Genomic DNA, 22,802 nt, shown 5'->3' with positions numbered 1-22,802 from the left:
CCTTTCTATTTCTTTTCCCTGACCTTGTTGGCCAATGATTTCATCTGTAAAATCATAAACAGGACTTGTGCCCAACTGAAACGTGGCTGATACTTGCTTTGATACTGTAACACTTCTGGGGGAAAGGCCTCAGTTCTGAACTAGCTTGTCAAAAAAATTGCGAAAATGCAATGTGCTGTTTTTTCAATTATTCTATTTACTATACCGATCCAAAAAAAAAATAACTCATATATTATTATCATGTAGCTTGCAAATTATTGATTCAAGGGGTTAATGTGCAGTAACCAAAATAAACATGGACCGAAGTCACTGTTTAAGGTCACTTAAGAGACTCTTGGTATATACCCTTTTCATTTTCCACAGGGAATGAGCTTCTCTCTTGCATTGGAGCTGAATCGCTAGTTAATTTAGAGGCTGATTATAGTTGGCAGCTAAGGGTAAGCCAGAATTTGAATATTTAGTTGTCAGCTAAATGGATTTCCTGGAGCATGCGTGCTTACTGGCAATTTCCTTTATTTGTTTGTTTGTTTGTTCTGGCCAGACGCTTCAATTTGTTTGTTTGTTTCTATTTCAGAGTAAAAGAGAATTGGGTACTCTATCCTTTAACAATATATATGTACATATACAGTAATACCCTAATTTATTTTTAGTGCAATAAGCTCCCATAATTAAAATTCTTACATATAGTAATCATCAAATAAGAACTAAATATTACTGTAGTTCCATCAAATAATTAAGAAGAGTTGGAGAGGATGGCAAATAAGCCATTTTTCTGTTCTGTCTGTTTCCATCACTGTTAATTCCTCAAATTGTTATGGTTTTCGATTCCATTTTTGTTGGTTTATTGTGTAACTTACGAAACAAATTGTCATGAATATGATTGTCAATTAATTGCAAAATCCAGCGAGGAAAGCACAAGGAGCTTATCCACAGCAAACATCTTTTTTCTTCATTTGTTTATCTTTCAACTGGAAGGGCTGGCATAGTAGGCCTTTTTAGTTTAAACATCTGTGCTTCTTTTAATTGCTTTGTCTAATCTTATCACTTATTCTTTACGTGCCCTGCTTTCTTATGTCTCTTATTACAAGTTACATCTTGAGGGCCCAAAGCAAGCTGTGTTTGTCATCTGCTAATATACGCATGATTTTGAGTAGCTGCTGACATATATCAGTCCAATTTCATGGTCAGCATTGGACTTTGTCAACATTACTTTGTCAACCTTTTATCTTTCCTCAACATAAATATCCAAGAAAAGGTCCTCATAATCCAAAATATGTAACTGTACATGTTGGTGATCCATGTCTGCTTCCGGCTGTACCCTTTGCTATCTGCCTTGTGATACTGATCCAAGTCTATCAGATAAAACTACATTATTTAAAATGACCCGAGTGCGTGTTTATTTGTATTCAGTTTTCATGGCTGAAGGTGTTCACTTTGCAAGAAGTTTATACAGTGTAAGCATGTTGTGAAGTATTTTGCACAGACCAATTAATCATAAAATTTGCAGCTACTATACGTCATTCTTAAACAATACTATTTTGTTACTAGTACTAGGTATCTTGAATTTGTGGGCCACTGATGACATCGCCTAAAGTTTGAAATTCACAGCTAGCTTTTGTTTGTATATAGCTATTAAACACTGATCATGTGATGAAAGCGGTCGCAAGGTCAAGCTTATCCATGCATGAAAGCAACGTTAACCTTGTCATAATCAAAGTTTCTTTTCTTTTTCAGAGCTAACTGTTTGTTCTTATTATATATCAAGCATGTGGCAGTTGAATAATAACAAAGGGCCAATTTATACAGCTAGTAGTTGTTGCTTCTTTATGTTTTCTTTTCTTCAGTTGCTTTCGCTTTGTTTATATATAATAAAAGCAGATGAAGGAACTTACTCAAGCACAGAGTAAACCATTCCTTTTCTGAAGAAATATGATAAAATTTAATGAAATTCCCTCTTCAATTCTAATCTTCTTTGTGTATCTTTGTCTCTTCACTAAACATGGTGCCTCAAGTTCAGTGGATAGGTTTACATACATTGTCCACATGGACAAGTCTTTGATGCCCAGAACCTTCAATGACCATAAAGATTGGTACTTTTCAATCACTAATTCCCTTAAATTTACAAAATCCACCTCATCAGAGACAGACCACCGTTCTTCACCAGTCCATTCATTTGTTTACTCTTATGAGAATGTTGCTCATGGTTTTGCTGCAGTTTTATCTCCCAGTGAGCTCGAAACTCTTAGAAACTCTACAGGGTTTGTCTCTGCATATAGAGACAGAATGGCAACAATTGACACCACCCACACTTTTGAATTCCTTTCTCTCAATTCTACCACTGGTCTATGGCCTGCTTCCAATTTTGGCGAAGATGTTATAATTGGAGTCATCGATACTGGGGTTTGGCCAGAAAGCCTTAGTTATAAAGATGATGGTATGACTCCTGTACCATCAAGATGGAAGGGAATTTGTGAGGAAGGAGAAGAATTCACTTCTTCTATGTGTAATTCAAAGCTAATTGGGGCTAGATATTTCAATAAAGGTGTTAAAGCTGCAGCTCCTGGGATTAAAATTATAATGAATTCTCCTAGGGATACTAGAGGCCATGGTACTCACACTTCCTCAACTGCTGCTGGTAATTATGTTAAAGATGCCACATTCTTTGGCTATGCTACTGGTACAGCTAGAGGTATGGCCCCGCGAGCTAGAGTAGCTATGTACAAGGTCTTATGGGAAGAAGGCCGCTACGCCTCTGATGTCCTTGCTGGCATGGATCAAGCAATCGCTGATGGCGTTGACGTGATTTCTATCTCGTCAGGCTTTGATGAAGTGCCTTTGTATGAGGATCCTATAGCAATAGCTTCATTTGCTGCAATGGAAAAAGGTGTGGTGGTATCAGCTTCTGCAGGAAATGAAGGGCCACCTCTAGGAAATCTGCATAATGGGATTCCATGGGTCTTGACTGTTACTGCTGGTACTATTGATCGTTCTTTTGCTGGAACATTAACACTGGGTAATGGCCAAAAAATCACTGGATGGACCATGTTCCCAGCTAATGCCTTCATACAAAATCAGCCACTACTGTACAACAAGACTTTTTCAGCATGCAACTCAACTAAATTGTTATCTCAGGCCCCGTATGCGATAATCTTGTGCGACGATACTGGGTTTGTCTTTAATCAAATAAATACTATTGCAGCCTTGTCAAATGTGCCTGGTGCTATTTTCATTTCAAACCATACTGTGTTATTCGAGTTAGGGGGTTTTTCTTGTCCCGGAGTTGTGATTAATCCTAATGATGCAATATCTGTTATGAAATATGTTACAACTGATAAGGATCCTTCCGCTAGCATGAAATTCCAGCAAACCATTGTAGGCACAAAGCCTGCTCCAGCTGCAGCCTATTATACTTCAAGAGGTCCTTCGCGGAGCTATCCTGGAATTCTAAAGCCAGATGTCATGGCGCCGGGTTCATTAGTTTTAGCCTCTTGGATTCCAAATGACAATTCTGCAAGAATTGGACTGAATATTCCCTTGTCGAGCAATTTCAATATGGTATCTGGTACTTCAATGGCTTGCCCTCATGTTTCTGGTGTTGCTGCACTCCTAAAAGGTGCACATCCAGAATGGAGCCCAGCGGCTATCCGATCTGCCATAGTTACCACTGCAAACCCATTAGATAATACTCTGAATCCAATCAGGGACAACGGTGAAAAGTTTGCATATGCATCTCCTTTAGCCATGGGAGCTGGCCAAATTGATCCTCACAGAGCATTGGACCCTGGTTTAATTTATGATGCCACCCCACACGATTATGTGAATATCCTATGCTCTATGAATTACACTAAAAAACAAATTTTGACCATCACAAGATCAAAGAGATACACTTGTTCAAACCCTTCCCCTGATCTCAACTACCCATCATTCATTGCTTTGTATGATAATAAAACAGCAGCAGTAGCAGTCCAAAGATTTCGAAGGACTTTAACTAATGTGGGAGATGGTGCTGCGACGTATAAAGCTAAGATAGTTGTAACGAAAGGTTCAAAAGTTACTGTTTCGCCTGATTCTTTGGTTTTCGGGAAGAAATATGATAAGCAGACCTATACTCTTACAATAAAGTACAGCAAAGACAAAGGAGGGAGAGTTTCATTTGGTTCCATTGTTTGGATTGAGCAGAATGGGGTACACACTGTCAGGAGTCCTATCGCAGTCTCTCCTGCTGTGAAGTTGTGGTAATATGAAAGGAAAAAAATTATCTAATTATTATAATCAAATAATTTCAGTCTGCCTAAATGCCATTGCAGAACCTAATAATAAATATACTTTATTATTTTCAAAATCTTCTTATAATTTATTCCTTATAATTAATTTTTCTTACAGAACACATTAAATTAACCTATATATATATATATATATATATATAACCTAATTACATTAAACATAAACATCTCATATTGAATGTACTCCTAAAAATGATAAATAGAAAACCATATTTGTCTCGACCAAACTGGCATGACTTATTAGTGCATGCTTCACAGTCAGCATTTGCCTGTACATGAATAATCAAATTATTCTGTTTCTGTTTTTTAAAAGGAAAGTAAGATTCATTCCAAAAAAAAAAAAAAAAAAGAGAAGAAAAGTGAGATTAGGAAAAGCGAAAGAGAGAAAAATTTCACAAATATGGTGATAATATTTCAACTACTTTGATAGAAAAGGGGTTTTTTTTTATTTAAAAAAAAAAAAAAAGAGAAGCAAAAAAAAAAAAAAAAGCAATTCATTGATAACCAACATAATACAAGTACATCAAAATATAATAAAAATCTTTTGTTCGGACAAAATAAATTATTCTTTCAGTAGAAATTGATTTTTTTCTAAAAAAAAATTGAGATCAGGCAACACAAATAAGTTTAAAACAATTTAAATTGTTATTATTAGCCTTAATATAATTTGAGCTTTTGGCATTTTTCAACATAATACCTACTATTGATATAATCATTTAATAATTTCTTTTAATGCTTCTTTTGATTAATGTTTATTTTTATTTTATTTTATTTATTTAATTAAGATGGATCTCATGAAAATCATCGAGATTGTACATATCAAGCCCTACCATTTTCTTAGTATAATTCTCCAGCTTTGCATATTTTCTCTGCTTATTGATTTAGTAATATGCTTATGCCAATATAAACAAAAAACAAACAAATTTAAGCATTTCAGACAGCCAGCCTATAAATTTATGATGAAAATCTGAAATGAAATTTAGCCTTTACATTTAGAATCTATGCCCTGTAATTTTAAAGCATATACCTTAATGGAAATGATACTAAATACAATCCTCCCTCATCCCTAATAGGTAAAGCTTCAAGAACCAGCTGTAAAAGAAGAGAGTGGGTTAAATGGAAAACTTACAGACAATGCCTGCTGATTTTTCTGATAAATGGAAATGAAGCTCATGTTTTTTCTGGAAAATTTCCTTGCAATAATGAAATAGGGACAATGGTAAGACCTGGTAAAAAATTCTCCTGTTCTCTAATTGTCCTGGACAGGTTGGAGGAGATATCAAGTCTGTGACCAAGGTTCTAAAACGATATAAATAATTATATACTTTCAATTCATTATCAATTAGTTTACACAAAAAGGAGATAAGAAGTAAGTATCCAAAGAAGAGAATATCCCCGTTTCACATAACTTTGATAATGCCAACATTGGAATTAAACAATGCCGGCCTTTGATTTGTTGGCTTTTTTTTTTAAAAAAAAAAAAAAAAAAGAATAATAATAATTTTAAGTTCTATATATAATTGGATGAAGAACCAATACAAAAAGCAAAAGCAAAGTTTTTAAAGATAGAGAGAAAAAAAAATGAAAATGGTTGCTCTTTTCTTGTTCTTCCTTGCAAGGCCCTTTTCCTTTACGACCTCAACCTCAGTAGACAAGGCAACATATATTGTCCACATGGACAAGTCTCTGATGCCCAAAAGCTTCACCAGCCAACAAGATTGGTATTCCTCAACCATTGATTCCCTTAAAACCACAAAATACTTCTCCTCAGACAATGATCATAATCACTCACCATGGCTTATTTACTCTTATGACAATGTTGCTCATGGTTTTAGTGCAATTTTATCCCCTGATGAGCTTGACACTCTTAAAAAATCCACAGGTTTTGTCTCCGCTTATAGAGACAGAACGGCAACAATTGACACTACCCATACTTTTGAATTCCTTTCCCTCAATTCTACAACTGGTCTATGGCCTGCTTCCAATTTTGGTGAAGATGTTATAGTTTGAGTCATTGATACTGGGGTTTGGCCTGAAAGTCTGAGTTACAATGATGACGGAATGAGTCCTGTACCATCAAGATGGAAGGGAATTTGTGAGGAAGGAGAAGAATTTAATTCTTCTATGTGTAATTTAAAGCTAATTGGAGCTAGATACTTCAACAAAGGTGTTATGGCTGCAAATCCTGGGATTAAAGTTAGAATGAATTCTCCTAGGGATATTGAAGGCCATGGTACTCACACTTCTTCAACTGCTGCTGGTAATTATGTTAAAGATGCTACATTCTTTGGCTATGCTACTGGTACAGCTAGAGGTATGGCCCCGCGAGCTAGAGTAGCTATATACAAGGTCATATGGGAAGAAGGCCGCTACGCCTCTGATGTTCTTGCTGGCATGGATCAAGCAATAGCGGATGGCGTTGACGTGATTTCTATCTCATTAGGCTTTGATGAAGTGCCTTTGCATGAAGATCCTGTAGCAATAGCTTCATTTGCTGCAATGGAAAAGGGCTGGCATAGTAGGCCTTTTTAGTTTAAACATCTGTGCTTCTTTTAATTGCTTTGTCTAATCTTATCACTTATTCTTTACGTGCCCTGCTTTCTTATGTCTCTTATTACAAGTTACATCTTGAGGGCCCAAAGCAAGCTGTGTTGTCATCTGCTAATATACGCATGATTTTGAGTGGCTGCTGACATATATCAGTCCAATTTCATGGTCAGCATTGGACTTTGTCAACCTTTTATCTTTCCTCACCATAAATATCCAAGAAAAGGTCCTCTCAATCCAAAATATGTAACTGTACATGTTGGTGATCCATGTCTGCTTCCGGCTGTACCCTTTGGTATCTGCCTTGTGATACTGATCCAAGTCTATCAGATAAAACTACATTATTTAAAATGACCCAAGTGCGTGTTTATTTGTTTTCAGTTTTCATGGCTGAAGGTGTTCCCTTTGCAAGAAGTTTATACAGTGTAAGCATGTTGTGAAGTATTTTGCACAGACCAATTAATCATAAAATTTGCAGCTACTATTCGTCATTCTTAAACAATACTATTTCGTTACTAGAACTAGGTATCTTGAATTTGAGGGCCACTGATGACATTGCCTAAAGTTTGAAATTCACAGCTAGCTTTTGTTTGTATATAGCTATTAAACACTGATCATGTGATGAAAGAGGTCGCAAGGTTAAGCTTATCCATGCATGAAAGCAACGTTAAAGGGCCAAAATTCTTTTCTTTTTCAGAGCTAACTGTTTGTTCTTATTATATTCAAGCAAGTGGCAGATGAATAATAATAAAGGGCCAATTTATACAGCTAGTAGTTGTTGCTTCTTTATGTTTTCTTTTCTTCAGTTGCTTTCGCTTTGTTTATATATAATAAAAGCAGATGAAGGAACTTACTCAAGCACAGAGTAAACCATTCCTTTTCTGAAGAAATATGATAAAATTTAATGAAATTCCCTCTTCAATTCTAATCTTCTTTGTGTATCTTTGTCTCTTCACTAAACATGGTGCCTCAAGTTCAGTGGATAGGTTTACATACATTGTCCACATGGACAAGTCTTTGATGCCCAGAACCTTCAATGACCATAAAGATTGGTACTTTTCGATCACTAATTCCCTTAAATTTACAAAATCCACCTCATCAGAGACAGACCACCGTTCTTCACCAGTCCATCCATTTGTTTACTCTTATGAGAATGTTGCTCATGGTTTTGCTGCAGTTTTATCTCCCAGTGAGCTCGAAACTCTTAGAAACTCTACAGGGTTTGTCTCTGCATATAGAGACAGAATGGCAACAATTGACACCACCCACACTTTTGAATTCCTTTCTCTCAATTCTACCACTGGTCTGTGGCCTGCTTCCAATTTTGGCGAAGATGTTATAATTGGAGTCATCGATACTGGGGTTTGGCCAGAAAGCCTTAGTTATAAAGATGATGGTATGACTCCTGTACCATCAAGATGGAAGGGAATTTGTGAGGAAGGAGAAGAATTCACTTCTTCTATGTGTAATTCAAAGCTAATTGGAGCTAGATATTTCAATAAAGGTGTTAAAGCTGCAGCTCCTGGGATTAAAATTATAATGAATTCTCCTAGGGATACTAGAGGCCATGGTACTCACACTTCCTCAACTGCTGCTGGTAATTATGTTAAAGATGCTACATTCTTTGGCTATGCTACTGGTACAGCTAGAGGTATGGCCCCGCGAGCTAGAGTAGCTATGTACAAGGTCTTATGGGAAGAAGGCCGCTACGCCTCTGATGTTCTTGCTGGCATGGATCAAGCAATTGCGGATGGCGTTGACGTGATTTCTATCTCATTAGGCTTTGATGAAGTGCCTTTGTATGAAGATCCAGTAGCAATAGCTTCATTTGCTGCAATGGAAAAGGGTTTGGTGGTCTCATCTTCAGCAGGAAATAAAGGCCCCCAACTTGGGGCCTTGCATAATGGAATTCCATGGGTGTTGACAGTTGCTGCTGGCACTATTGATCGCACATTTCCTGGAACTTTGACACTAGGCAATGGTCAAACCATCACTAGTTGGACTTTGTTTCCAGCTAATGCAATTATTGATAATGTGCCATTGATTTACAACAATACTTATTCAGCTTGCAACTCAACTAAGTTGCTATCTGAAGCTCCATATGCTATAATCTTGTGTGACAATGTTGGGCGGAGAATCTTTGATCAAATAGAAGCAATTGCAGCATCGTCAAATATTGCTGGTGCTATTTTCATTTCAGATAATTATTCAGGTTTGTTTGAAATAGGAGGCATTTCTAGTCCTTCTGTTGTGATTAGTCCGAGTGATGCAGAATCAGTTATCAACTATGCTAAAATTGATAAAAAACCTTCAGCTAGCATGAAATTCCAGCAAACCATTATAGGCACAGAGCCTGCACCAGCTGCAGCTTTTTACACGTCAAGAGGTCCCTCACCGAGCTATCCAGGAATTCTGAAGCCGGATATAATGGCACCTGGTTCATTAGTTTTAGCCTCTTTTATTCCTAACCGCTATTCTGCTCAAATTGGGTCAAACGTTTTCTTGTCTAGTAATTTCAATATGATTTCTGGAACTTCAATGGCTTGTCCTCACGCTTCTGGAGTGGCTGCTCTCCTTAAAGCTGCACACCCAGAATGGAGTCCTGCTGCTATTCGCTCTGCTATGATAACTACTGCAAACCCATTAGATAACACTCAAAATCCAATCAGGGATAATGGGATAAACTTAGAGTTGGCATCTCCATTAGCTATGGGAGCTGGCCAGCTTGATCCTAATAGAGCATTGCAGCCTGGTCTAATTTATGATGCCACTCCACAAGACTATGTGAATATTCTCTGCTCTATGAATTACACTAAAAACCAAATTTTGACTATCACAAGATCAATCCGCTACAACTGTTCAAACCCTTCTTCTGATATGAATTATCCATCCTTCATTGCTTTGTATAACAACAAAACGACATCAACAGTGACCCAGAGCTTCCAAAGGACTGTAACAAATGTTGGAGAAGGTGCTGCTACTTATAAAGCTAAGTTGATTGCACCAAGAGGCTCAATAGTTACAGTTTCACCTGACACACTGGTTTTCGGAAAGAAATATGATAAGCAGAGTTATAATCTTAGAATAAGGTATAGAAGGGATGAAAAAGGGGTGGTCTCGTTTGGCTCCATTGTTTGGATAGAAGAAAATGGAGTTCATACTGTCAGGAGTCCTATTGCAATTTCCCCTCTTGTACGAGCTTGATAATTGCAATTAAATATCTAGAAATATCATCAAATAAATTGTTTGACATTAATTTGAATTGTTAAAGATTTTCCTGCTTAAGAACTGAGCCTGAGATTGAAGGGGACAGGCATTCTTGGTTACAGACTTGTCCATACTTTTATTTCCTATATCAATCTCTCGTCTTCATTATTTTAAAGGTTATCCCACTTTAAGAGTTAAGAGTTGAGATTGAAGCGGATGGGCCTGCATATCCAATAAAGCAGAATGGGCTGGGGAGAGATGAACTAGTTCACTTCTGGGCCTACGCTGACATGACAATGACAGTTGGTTGATTATTTTTAGTTTTGTTTTGTTTACTAAAATTGTTTTTACATTTTTCACTTCCAAATTTCTTAATCATCCTAAATTAATTCAAAAATGAATTTCCATACTTTATATTAACTTTTTCTGTATTTGGATTGGTAAAAATATAAATATATCTTTGCATTTATCGTTAGGTATATAGAAAGTGACAATACAAGTTTTATTATAACAAAAAATAATTTCCCCTCACTCTCTAGCTTAAAGTAAAGGTAAAATAGAAAGTGACTTAATTTGAAGTTGACACAGTCCATGTCACTGTCTAGGAACAGCAAGTCTTCCACTAGTGAATTACTCAATCAAATAAGAAAAGCATATAGAGATGAATGTCCACACAAAGACCCCACAGGAAAAAAAAAAATAATTATCTTATTTTTTATCGATAATGTGAAATGAGTACCCAACCAACATTTCTAGGCCACATCATGATTACCCATTTTGCTTCTATCATTTGCTACTTGAATACCAAGAGAATATAAATATATATATTTATACATAAATATGCTTTCATATGATGAACGCATTAACTTGTGATTGGTTATTTCCTGTCTAGTTTTCTTGCAAATGATAATTCATTTTCCACCAACTGAAGCCACGTGTTTATGCGACCATTAATTAATCGCAACTGGCCCTTTTTCTATATGAAAAATTAATATGTAAATGCTTTATGCACTCATGACTTAATTAATAAGTGAAGAAAATTTTTAATCCGTTTGTTCATTTAAGTCTTCAATTTTTCTTTTCTCAAAATGACGAATTAATTTGCTAATCAGTAAATTTGGTTTGGACTCATTTTACATGTTGAATGAATACAAAAACTATATAATAAAATTAATGTTTATCGATTCCCCACAGATAAATAAACTGGCACCTTAAATTTGCACGTTATGTTATAATGATTCAAATGAAGGAATGTATTGTTTTTTCTATTCTTGACATTTCGAATACATACGTTTTTATCTTTTTGGTTCATTTAGATTTTTAATTTTTAGTAATTAACTGCAATTAGGTGGTTTCCTAGTCCATTTCCACTTTCTTTGTCAGGATTAGGAGTAAAAGAAACCGAGAAAAAGAAAAACGTGTTTTATAATCCGATTCAGATTTGAAGAGACAAGCAACAAAGATCCTGTGGACATTTTGTGCACGCGAGGATCTGCTTGTGCCAGTTGAAGCAATTGCTCGTCCATATCCACAAAAACTGATAAAGCCAAAGCACTCTCATCCTATCTTTTCAGATATCTCTACTTATAAGTTTCAATTTTGTGGTAATTAAGAGAATCAACCTCACTTAATTAAGCTAAACAGCTAATCCCACCATAGATTTATGCAAGTCAATACAGCTTGATGTTAATGGGCACAAGTCATGGATCTGTTTTTCATTATTAATCATGTGAAAAACTTAAGGTACAAGTTGGAGATATTAAAGAAAACAAAAACTAGACATAAAATTTGAGCATCTCTTCTTGTTCAATTATTCTCTATATAAATATACACAACTAAAATATTCATATCATTGGTTCCCTTTGATTTGTTCATCCATGGCTACTTTTCTGTGGCTTTCCTTTATCTCTGTCTCTCTTTTCATCATTCCTGGATTAACATTAAGTGACAATTATATTGTTCATATGGATTTATCGGCCATGCCTAAAGCCTTCTCTACCCATCATAGTTGGTACTTGGCCACTCTTTCTTCTATTTCTGCAGTGTCTAATAATGGCGGAGGCGGAGGCGGAGGCGGAAGCGGAAGCGCCATTGCAGATTCGAAAATTCTTTATAGTTATACTCATGTAATTAATGGTTTTAGTGCTCATCTTTCTCCTTTTGAGCATGAAGCCTTGAAGAAATCTCCAGGCTACATTTCTTCCTTTAAAGATCTTCCTGTTAAACTAGACACAACTCGTTCACCCACATTTCTTGGTCTCACTTCCAACTCTGGTGGAGCATGGCTGCCCTCGAATTATGGGGAAGATATCATTATTGGAGTTGTGGATACCGGAATTTGGCCGGAAAGTGAAAGCTACAGTGACAAGGGAATTTCTGGAATTCCAAAAAAATGGAAAGGGGAATGTGAGAGTGGCACTCGATTCAACTCTTCATTGTGCAACAACAAGCTAATCGGAGCTCGCTTTTTTAATAAAGGACTAATTGCAAGTAATCCAAACATCACTATTTCCATGAACTCAACCCGTGACACCGACGGCCATGGCACCCACACCTCAAGTACGGCGGCTGGAAATTTTGTGGAAGGTGCAGAGTTCTTTGGGTATGCCCCTGGAACTGCTGCTGGAGTAGCTCCCAGGGCTCATGTAGCCATGTACAAAGCTCTTTGGGATGAAGGCGCTCTTGCATCCGATATAATTGCTGCAATCGATCAAGCAATCATTGATGAAGTAGATGTCTTGTCGATTTCACTAGGCTTGGACGGTGTTCCTTTGTATGAAGATCCTATCGCCTTAGCCTCGTTTGCTGCCTTGGAGAAGAATATATTTGTTTCAACTTCTGCAGGAAACGAAGGGCCTTTCCGTAGTACGCTACACAACGGCATTCCTTGGGTGTTAACTGTTGCTGCTGGCACATTAGACCGGTCATTCGATGCCGTTTTGACATTTGACAATGGAGTTTCAGTCACCGGCTCGTCTCTCTATCCTGGTAATTACACTTCCACACAAGCTCCAATCGTCTTCTTGGATACTTGTCTCAATACCAAAAAATTAGATGCCGTTGGTCAAAAAATTGTCGTCTGTCAAGACAAAAATGCTTCCTTAGACGACCAATTTGATAACCTAAGGAGCGCGAATATCACTGGAGGTGTTTTTATAACAAATTACACAGACCTTGAATTATTCCTCCAAAGTGGATTTCCAGCAATATTCGTGATTCCAAAAGATGGGGAAACGATCAAAGATTTCATTAAAAGCAGAAACAACCCACAAGCCAGCATGGAGTTTCGACAAACAAAAGTGGGTATCAAAGAAGCTCCAACTCTTACAAGCTACAGCTCTAGAGGACCATCTCCAAGTTGCCCATATGTAATGAAGCCTGATATTATGGCTCCTGGTGCTTTAGTGTTAGCTGCATGGCCAGAAAATGTTGCAGTACTGAAACTCAATTCCAAACTAATGTACAGCAACTTCAATATATTATCTGGTACGTCAATGTCTTGCCCACATGCAGCAGGAGTCGCAGCACTTTTAAAGAAGGCACACCCAGACTGGAGCCCCGCCGCAATCCGGTCAGCCATGATGACCACCGCGGACACCGCGGATCATACTGAAGGGCCTATTCAAGATATTGGGAATGAAAACCAACCGGCAAGTCCTTTAGACATGGGAGCTGGAGAAGTTAATCCTAGTAAGGCATTAGATCCTGGCCTGATTTATGACTTGAATTCAACTGATTACGTGAAACTTCTTTGTGGATTAAACTTTACAGCTAACCAAATAAAAACTATCACGAGATCATCTTCTAACGATTGTTCATCCCCGTCTTTGGACCTCAACTACCCTGCTTTTATTGCTTTCTTTAACTCTAACGAGTCAAAATTGGGTTTGGCCACCGTTACAGAATTTCACAGGACAGTGACCAATGTAGGTGAAAGAACGTCAATTTACACGGCAAAAGTGACACCCATGGATGGATTAAAGGTCAGTGTGGTTCCAGACAAGTTGGAGTTCAAAAGCAAGTATGAAAAGCTAAGTTACAAACTGGTGGTAGAAAGTCAAAGCCAGCTAAGACAAAATGTAATCTATGGTTATCTTAGTTGGGTTCATTCCGAGGGTAAATACGTTGTCAAGAGTCCCATTGTTGTCACAAGCTTAAGCTCAGAGGCAATTACTTCTTAGAAGATCTAACCATGTCAAGTAGTATTTTTTTTTTTCCCCCTAGAATAAGTAATTTGTATTGCTACTTGTACACTTTACAGGTCAACAAGCATTTTCCTATATCCATTGTTGAAATAAAGTTAATCTGCATGCATTAACGGTTCGTGGTGGAGCTTCATCTTATCCAATAGGGTCTTGTGTGGTTCATACATAATTTATACATTTGATTGTTTAGTCCAGTGGATACATTTCTGCAGAAGCAATAAACAATAAGATGTTAATCACATGCCACCAACATTAAATAAATAAAATTAATATATGAAGACAAATATTTAATATTAGAAAATTTGAAGAAATTAAAGGACCAATTAAATTTTTGTTTTAATAGAGATTGCCAAATTATATGTATATTTATTACTGGACTAAACTATGTATTAGTGTGCTTAGTTCAGAGCTAAATTTTTATGATTCATTCTGCTCATATTTATATTTCTCCATTTTCCACTAACGTTTGGCAATTGTTGATGACTATTATTACACTGGTTTCTGTACTTGGCCAATCATTGATGAGAAAAAGTGCTTCAGGGCTTCCGCGTTGGGTGGCATTTTTCCAGTATTTTTCTTTAAATAAGAAGAAATTATATAATCAATGTACTCTGTAATTAACTAACATTTAAAACAATTTATATATATATTTTAAATCTAGAAGCAGTCAAGCACATGCAGTTGATCGATTGTTCTACCAAACGACATGAATATTGAAAAATAAAATAATTAAATATATTTGATGAAATAAAATCCAAAGGCAGCCATTATAAAATTATTACACAAGAAAATTTCTTTACGGAATCTTAAAAAATTGTCTGCACCTCTCCTTTTTTTATGCCAAGAACATTGGCCCACATCCAGAATTTCTACTCTACTCGTCTGGATCTACTCTCTCTCTCTCTCTCTCTCTCTCTCTCTCTCTCTCTCTCTCTCTCTCTCTCTCTCTCTCTCTCTCTATATATATATATATATATATATATTAGAAATTTATAACTACGATATACTAACGTATATCACTAGTTTTATATATTTATCGAGTTTGAATTTACGGTAAGAATTTTCATCAATTTAGTGAGTCAATGTCTGATGCTAATTTTGAACTTCCTAATGAATTAAAACGCGATTTATCCTTATTTAAGTAGAATTATATAATTACAATTTCAAATACAAAAATGAATTTAACTATCTCAATGTAGGCTATACCTATATTATAGTCGTGGTTTTTAGTTTCATTGTATGAAAACTGATTGTTCTTTTAAAGAATTTTGAGATATCAAAAAATTTTTGACTCTATTTTTTATCCAGCCCATGCCCTAATGACTAATGTTGAACGAAAGAAATAAATGAGCATCTAGAATTTTATTTATATACAGATAAGAGCTGTCAGCTGAGAACATGGAAAATTTCCATTTCTTCCTCTTGTATCAAGTCAAAAATTACGTGGCCATTGGCTGGCTGATTGCGGAAGAAGATGGAGATCACCGATTACATTCATCTCCTTAATTTGAATTTCTAGTCAATAGGAGCTGCTTTTAGAGAAATTGGACTAATACATTAATTATTGAAAATCATTGACTCATTGAGCATAATTCTGGTTCACACTGATCATGGTTGATTCTGTTAGGTTTATTTTGGGTAAAATACAAATTGGATCTTTAATCAACAGGCCCAAGCCCAACACTAAGTTACTAATCACACAACATGACAAGGCACTTACAATTCCGGTTCACCGTATTGTAATCTAGTGTGATAGAGAACACCGTATTGTACACAGTATAAATAGCCAATCTACGTTGAAAATGTTGGATCCTTTTACTCCATTCCCGAGCCAGCAGTTGTTGAATATAATTCATAAAGTGAATAAGACCAACCGGAGATGTCATCTCTTTCTTAAACATTTTCAGCATCACCACGTCATCTGTTTCTGTTTTTTAGTCATTATTGTCAAATAAATCAGTGGGGTCAAATAGTATAGAAAAATAAAAAATAAATAAAAAAATAAAACCATTTTAATAAAGTATATTTGACTAGAAGGATATATTTTTAATCAAGAACAAAATTTTTTTTTTTTTTTCACTTTTAATCGGAATCAAGTGTTTAAGCTTAGCAAAATACATGGTTTAATAGCCCTAATTTAAACAGTAGAAATTATTTTTATACTAAATTAATGAGAAATGTAAAAAGAAAGAGTGAGTTGTCTTGTTCCATAATCTTTTAGTATACTGACCCATTTTATTTTTTCATAAATAAAAAAAATAGACAAAACAATTATGTGCTTCAATTTTTTTTTTTTTTTTTTTTTGAAAAGAATTATGTGCTTCGTTAAGAAGAAGCTTGTTACAGTGGAGTTCCCAAACTTATAGACATAACCTTACAGCTACTGAAAGAAAGGCTAACTAATAGATATTTCTGTAAGTTCTTTTAACTTTTTCTTATTTATATATCTTTTTCTTTTATAAGTTCTTTCTGTAACAGCCCACCCCAACTATCAGCCATAGAAATCTTACATCATTCGTATAGTTAAGAAATGCTAAGTGGTTAATACATGCTAAGTAATTAGTGTTAAAATAAGTTTAGGTATTGGAACACTCTTTCTCTCCCCTTCTGTTTTCTTAATGGAAAGAGCAGCCTTGAAAAGCAAGTCTAAAGTTCTCTCTTTTTAGAATTTTCTATATTCCACACTAACCTACATGTCATCTATATCCCATATTCATTATAATTTCGGTATTCCATTCATATATTTAAAAATTGTCATCATCCAAAATCCAAATCCGTGTCTGCAACTTGCGAGCTGGCTAGTGGAATGAAAGGTTAAATTGGGTTTTGGCTATGGCTAGTGGACAGGATTGGGGACACTCCTCTTCCAAATAAAAATAATGGTTAAAGAGTTTCAGTACTTATTTTCTATATAAGCACACCCAAATTTGCAGTATTCTACCAAAATATCACTTCTCTCCATTATTGCAAAAACCATGGCTAAGAATTACATTATTATTCCTTTTTTTCCTTTGATTTTGTTTACTACTACCTTCTCCCTCTTCCTCCTGACATTATCACAAAGTGAAACTTATATTGTCTATATGGACTCAACAGCCATGCCTAAAGCCTTCTCTACCCAGCATAGCTGGCATTTGGCTACTCTTTCTTCTGTTTTTGCAGACTCTAAAGCTGCAAGTTCTAATTCTAAACTTCTGTACAGTTATACACATGTTATGAATGGTTTTAGTGCTCATCTTTCTTCTTCTGAGCTTGAGGCCTTGAAAAATTCTCCAGGTTACATTTCTTCCACTAAAGACCGCCCTGTTAAACCTGACACTACCCGTTCGCCTACATTTCTTGGCCTTACTTCCAACTCCGGAGCTTGGAAGGTTTCAAATTACGGAGAAGATATAATTATTGGAGTGGTGGATACTGGTGTTTGGCCTGAAAGTGAAAGTTTCGGTGACAAAGGAATGCCTAAAATTCCAAAAAGATGGAAAGGAATATGTGAAAGCGGTCAACAATTCAACTCCTCATCTTGCAACAACAAACTAATCGGAGCTCGCTTTTTCAACAAAGGACTACTTGCTAAATGGAATGTTTCTATATCAGTGAACTCTGCGCGTGACAACGTTGGCCACGGGACCCACACAGCCAGCACAGCGGCTGGGAATTTTGTCCAAAACGCGTCATATTTTGGGTATGCTACGGGAACGGCCGTTGGAGTGGCTCCCCGCGCTCATTTAGCTATATACAAGGCCCTTTGGAGAGAAGGCTCTTTTGAATCTGATATAATTGCTGCAATTGATCAAGCAATTATTGACGGAGTTGATGTCTTGTCTATTTCATTAGGCTATGACGGGTTTCCATTGTATGAAGATCCTATCGCCTTGGCTACATTTGCAGCTATAGAGAAGAATATTTTCGTGTCAGCTTCTGCTGGAAATAATGGACCATTCCACGGATCACTTCATAATGGCGCGCCTTGGGTGCTAACAGTTGCTGCTGGTACAATAGACCGCGAATTTGAAGCTGTTTTGACACTCGGCAATGGAGTGTCACTTACCGGCACAGCTCTTTATCCAGGCGGTTATGCTTCTAGACCAACTGCAATTGTTTTTAGAGGCGAATGTTTCACACAGGAGGAATTATCTGATATTGAGCAAAAGATTGTGGTTTGCCAAGAGGGAAATACTTCTCTAGAAGACCAAAAAGAGAATCTCAGCATTAAAAATATCACTGGAGCTATTTTTATACCCAAATATTTCGTTGACATAGAAGATTTCATTCCAAGCGAATTTCCAGCAATATTTATGTCACCAAAAGATGGAGAAACAATAAAAACTTACATAAAGAGCAGCAAAAAACCAGTAGCAACTGTGGAGTTCAGAAAAACAAGATTAGATATTAAAGGAGCTCCAAGTCTTACTAGTTACAGCTCTAGAGGACCATTTTTAAGCAGCCCAACTGTGATGAAGCCTGATATTATGGCTCCTGGTTCTTTAATATTAGCTGCATGGCCTGAAACTTCAGCAGTGGAATCAATCAATGCTGAAGGAATATTCAGCAACTTCAATTTAGAATCTGGAACTTCAATGGCTTGCCCACACGCAGCAGGAATCGCAGCACTTGTAAAAAAGGCACATCCAGATTGGAGCCCTGCAGCTATCAGATCAGCTATGATGACAACTGCTGATACTACAGATAACACGCTTGGGCCTGTAAGAGATATTGGATTTAAAAACGCACCAGCAACTCCTTTAGGAATGGGAGCCGGTCAGGTTAATCCAAACAAGGCGTTGGACCCTGGACTTGTTTATGACGTTAATACATCTGATTACGTCAAGCTTCTCTGTGCATTAAATTTCACCCAAAAGCAAATTCAAATTATCACGAAAACAGCTAACAACGATTGCTCATCTCCTTCCTTGGATCTGAACTATCCATCTTTTCTTGGATTCTTTAACAACGAATCAGAACCTAATCCAAGAAAAGTTGTAGAATTTCATCGAACAGTTATGAATGTAGGAGACGCAGCTGCAACTTATACTGCGAAATTGACACAGTTGAATCATGGATTGAATGTGACTGTTGTGCCAAACAAGTTGGTGTTTAAAAGCAGGAACCAGAAGCTAAGTTTCAAATTGGTGATAGAAGGTCCAAGAAAAGTGGATGAAGATATAGTATTTGGGTATCTCAGTTGGGTTGAATCTAATGGCAAACACATTGTCAAGAGTCCCATAGCGGTAACGAGCTTGAATTTGGAGTATATGATAATGGGGCCTAATTAGAGGTTCTAACACCTGATTTATATAACTATACTTTTAGCAGTAAATTCAATAAAATTTTCCTTTCTGAGCTAAACAGTTTGTGGAGATTTCCACTTGTCTGAATCTGAATCTGAATCTGAATCAAAGGACATTATACGTATTCTGAATCTGAATCAAAGGAAACTGAAAAGAAGGATCCAACTACGTTTCGCTTTTGGATTGAACTTATAAAATTGGGTCGAAGTTATTGGGCTTCTGTGTTCAAGCCCATTTCATTTCAAGTTTACTTACTATGTTTTATACCAATTGACTCTTTTTTTTTTTTTTTTAAATACTATATATATATATATATATATATATATATATATATATATATATATATATGGTTTGTACTCGAGCATTGGCCTATTGGCTAACGAAAATTTCGTTTATTTCGGAAAAATAATTTATCTTAAAAAAAGTTTTTTTTGAAATGCAATTTTTTTATCTGCAAGGACAAGAAACTGGAAAATGAAAATAAAATAAAAAGAGATTAAAAAAAAATAGCAGGAGGAAGCGAGCCGAGTAGAAAAAACAATTGAGTAACACATGGAAATGCCTTCGAATCGGTATCTGTTCCACATGGGTTCGCATGCTTGATGTGGAGCCCACATCATGACCCGAAACTTACACCCTTGGTATTGGCATATGCATTGCAAAACGAGTGAAATCCATACTTGAACTTAATAGCAAGTTAGCAACTTTTTTTGAACTTTTTTATTCATTTATTTACCATATAAAAGAAAATGTTCAATTTCTTTTACAAATTTAATTTATAAAAAAATTATATAAAAATCATTTATCTCAAGTAGAATTTAAATTTTAATTTACAAATATAAAATATTTTTTGGAAATGCACTTATATATATATATATTTTCTATCTTTATAGAGCGATTCCCATTTTCTTTTCTTTACAGGAAAGAATTTAGTGACTAATGGCAGACTACTATGCACCACTATGAAATAGTAGAAGAGACAGAGAGAGTCCATACTCAGCTCTCCATTTGCGTTTTAATTAAAAATCAAAAATTATTTTCTCACATGTTTTTTGTACCCAGTATTCCTACAATCCAACTAAACCAGCTTGTTAAATTGGTTAATTTACAAAATAAAAAGGATAGTTAGAATTGAAAATAAAAAAGGGAAAATCTTTAGACAAATGGTTCTATTACGTCGCAGTTTCCTTAAGCAGCGCTACAGGATAGAAACCGACAAATAATAGAATGGTGGCGGTGCCAGCTGTAACCCTGCTGTCGACCCCAAACGCATAAATTCTTATGTCTCTTTTGCGGATTTACTAAAACAACATTCTATCTTCCCCTTATTATTAATCATTATTATTTTCATTTAATCACCTACACCACCAGTTGTCAGTTGACAATCTGAACAAATCCTTTCATTTTCTTAAAGTCACCATCGCCTAACCAAATCCACAGAGAGGAACACACCAAAAACGGCTCATCTTTGCATAAATAACTCTTAAGATTTATGACAAATTGACAGCTGATTTTAAGACTCCGGTGATAGTGTTTGTGTTTCTGGATTTTCGTTTGGGCATTTTGACGAACGCCAAAAATGCACGCCAAAACAGACTCGGAGGTGAGCAGTATCACACCATCGTCTCCCACTAGATCTCCGCGCCGCCCAGTCTACTACGTACAGAGCCCATCCAGGGACTCTCACGATGGGGAGAAAACGACCACGTCGTTTCATTCCACGCCTGTGCTTAGTCCCGTGGGATCTCCACCTCATTCTCATTCCTCCGTCGGACGCCACTCTCGCGAGTCATCTTCTAGTAGGTTTTCTGGGTCCTTGAAGCCCGGATCGCGCAAGATCTCTCCTAATGATGGGTCAAGGGGCGATCAGAGAAAGGGACAGAAGCAATGGAAGGAGTGTGCGGTGATTGAAGAAGAGGGGCTTCTTGAAGATGAAGAGAGAGAAAAGGGAATACCTCGTCGCTGCTATTTTCTTATTTTTGTTCTCGGTTTCTTTGTTCTCTTCTCTTTTTTCTCTTTAATTCTATGGGGTGCCAGTAAGCCACAAAAACCCAAGATCACAATGAAGGTAATTATTTAATTTATTACTTCTTATCACAATTTAATCCGAAAATTAAGATTTCTCCAGACGGGATTTGGTTGATTACTTGATTTTGCTTATTTTGTTTGCAGAGTATAACATTTGAGCATTTTGGCATTCAAGCTGGCTCCGATGCTACAGGAGTGGCAACTGATATGATTTCAGTGAACTCTACAATAAAGATGATTTATCGCAACACAGGAACATTTTTTGGAGTCCATGTAACATCCACACCAGTCGATCTATCCTATTCAGAGATCACCATAGCTTCAGGAATTGTAAGCCTCTGAAATTTTTTAAAAATTCATTTCATCATTTGCATCGATTTTAAATTAAAACTAATTTTCCTAATAATTTGACATGGGTATTTCAGCTAAAGAAGTTTTACCAGTCAAGGAAAAGCCATAGATCGGTTGCAATATCCGTAAAGAGCAATAAAATTCCTCTGTATGGAAGCGGAGCGGGTTTAAGCAGTTCAACGGGGATGCCTACCCTACCAGTGCCTCTAAAGCTAAACTTCATTATCAGATCGAGAGCTTATGTTTTGGGGAAATTGGTTAAGCCAAAATTCTACAAGAGAATTGAATGTGATATTACTTTTGACTCCAAGAAGCTCAATGTCCCAATCTCGCTTAAGAAATCTTGCACATATGATTGATTGAAGATAGTGATTTACATTCTTTATTAAAAAAAAAAAATTCCTCTTTTAATTTATTTTTGTTTAGTTGTCGTTGAAGAAGAAGAGTGGAAATGAGAAACAGCTAAGCGGGCAGCTTTAGAGACTGGGTGGGCAAGGATCGGTTTTGGACTTTTTGGTTGCCCCGAAGTGTGAAAACAGCCTGGAATGGATTCGATAGTGACTTGTGAGTGATAAAGTCATAGTAACTTTTCTTTTCTTTAATCTCTCAATATGAATATAAATATTGATGTAAAATTAATAAACTGTATTATTATTATTTTTTGTGTAATAATAAACTGTATTACTATTAGTATTATTTAATTTAATATTTATATTCATTCTTTTGCGAATTTGTATTTGTTAATTTCTTGTAATATAATTATGTTCGCAAGTAATTGAATTTTCAAAGGTCAACTTTAGTCGTTAATTGCTCTGAAAAATAATTAGATTTATCCGTAATTACGGAGTAGCTATCTATAAAGAAAGACCAAATCTAAATAAAATTTCTCTTAC

The 22,802-nt window shown here is 36.1% G+C and overlaps 5 protein-coding genes across 5 annotated transcripts; all 5 read left to right on the top strand.

The window, feature by feature from the left end:
- The first annotated feature begins 1,792 nt into the window (after nucleotides 1-1,792).
- Nucleotides 1,793-4,342, top strand: LOC105630937 (subtilisin-like protease SBT3). Its single transcript, XM_089725599.1, has one exon. It carries the CDS (start codon nucleotides 1,930-1,932, stop codon nucleotides 4,237-4,239), a length of 2,310 nt encoding a protein of 769 aa, XP_089581725.1. The 5' UTR covers nucleotides 1,793-1,929; the 3' UTR covers nucleotides 4,240-4,342.
- Nucleotides 4,343-5,779: 1,437 nt separating this feature from the next.
- LOC105630938 (subtilisin-like protease SBT3) lies at nucleotides 5,780-10,156 on the top strand. Its single transcript, XM_089725598.1, has 2 exons — nucleotides 5,780-6,076; nucleotides 7,925-10,156. The coding sequence occupies exons 1-2, from the start codon at nucleotides 5,865-5,867 to the stop codon at nucleotides 10,032-10,034; spliced, it is 2,322 nt and encodes a 773-aa protein (XP_089581724.1). The 5' UTR covers nucleotides 5,780-5,864; the 3' UTR covers nucleotides 10,035-10,156.
- A 1,418-nt stretch (nucleotides 10,157-11,574) lies between these two features.
- Nucleotides 11,575-14,360, top strand: LOC105630939 (subtilisin-like protease SBT3). The gene has a single exon (XM_012212938.4). The coding sequence runs from the start codon at nucleotides 11,915-11,917 to the stop codon at nucleotides 14,216-14,218; it is 2,304 nt and encodes a 767-aa protein (XP_012068328.1). The 5' UTR covers nucleotides 11,575-11,914; the 3' UTR covers nucleotides 14,219-14,360.
- Nucleotides 14,361-16,717: 2,357 nt separating this feature from the next.
- LOC105630940 (subtilisin-like protease SBT3) lies at nucleotides 16,718-19,588 on the top strand. Its single transcript, XM_012212939.4, has one exon. It carries the CDS (start codon nucleotides 17,218-17,220, stop codon nucleotides 19,513-19,515), a length of 2,298 nt encoding a protein of 765 aa, XP_012068329.1. The 5' UTR covers nucleotides 16,718-17,217; the 3' UTR covers nucleotides 19,516-19,588.
- Nucleotides 19,589-20,835: 1,247 nt separating this feature from the next.
- Nucleotides 20,836-22,639, top strand: LOC105630941 (uncharacterized). The gene is made up of 3 exons (XM_012212940.4): nucleotides 20,836-21,598; nucleotides 21,703-21,888; nucleotides 21,984-22,639. The coding sequence occupies exons 1-3, from the start codon at nucleotides 21,110-21,112 to the stop codon at nucleotides 22,266-22,268; spliced, it is 960 nt and encodes a 319-aa protein (XP_012068330.1). The 5' UTR covers nucleotides 20,836-21,109; the 3' UTR covers nucleotides 22,269-22,639.
- Nucleotides 22,640-22,802: the final 163 nt, after the last annotated feature.

This window comes from Jatropha curcas, chromosome 9 (genome assembly GCF_041381405.1).
Source record: "Jatropha curcas cultivar XTBG-Jc1 chromosome 9, XTBG_Jcur_1.0, whole genome shotgun sequence".
Classification (NCBI taxonomy): domain Eukaryota; kingdom Viridiplantae; phylum Streptophyta; class Magnoliopsida; order Malpighiales; family Euphorbiaceae; genus Jatropha; species Jatropha curcas.
The sequence above is the reverse complement of the archived record's forward strand: the minus strand, read 5'-3'. Positions and strand labels throughout refer to the sequence as shown.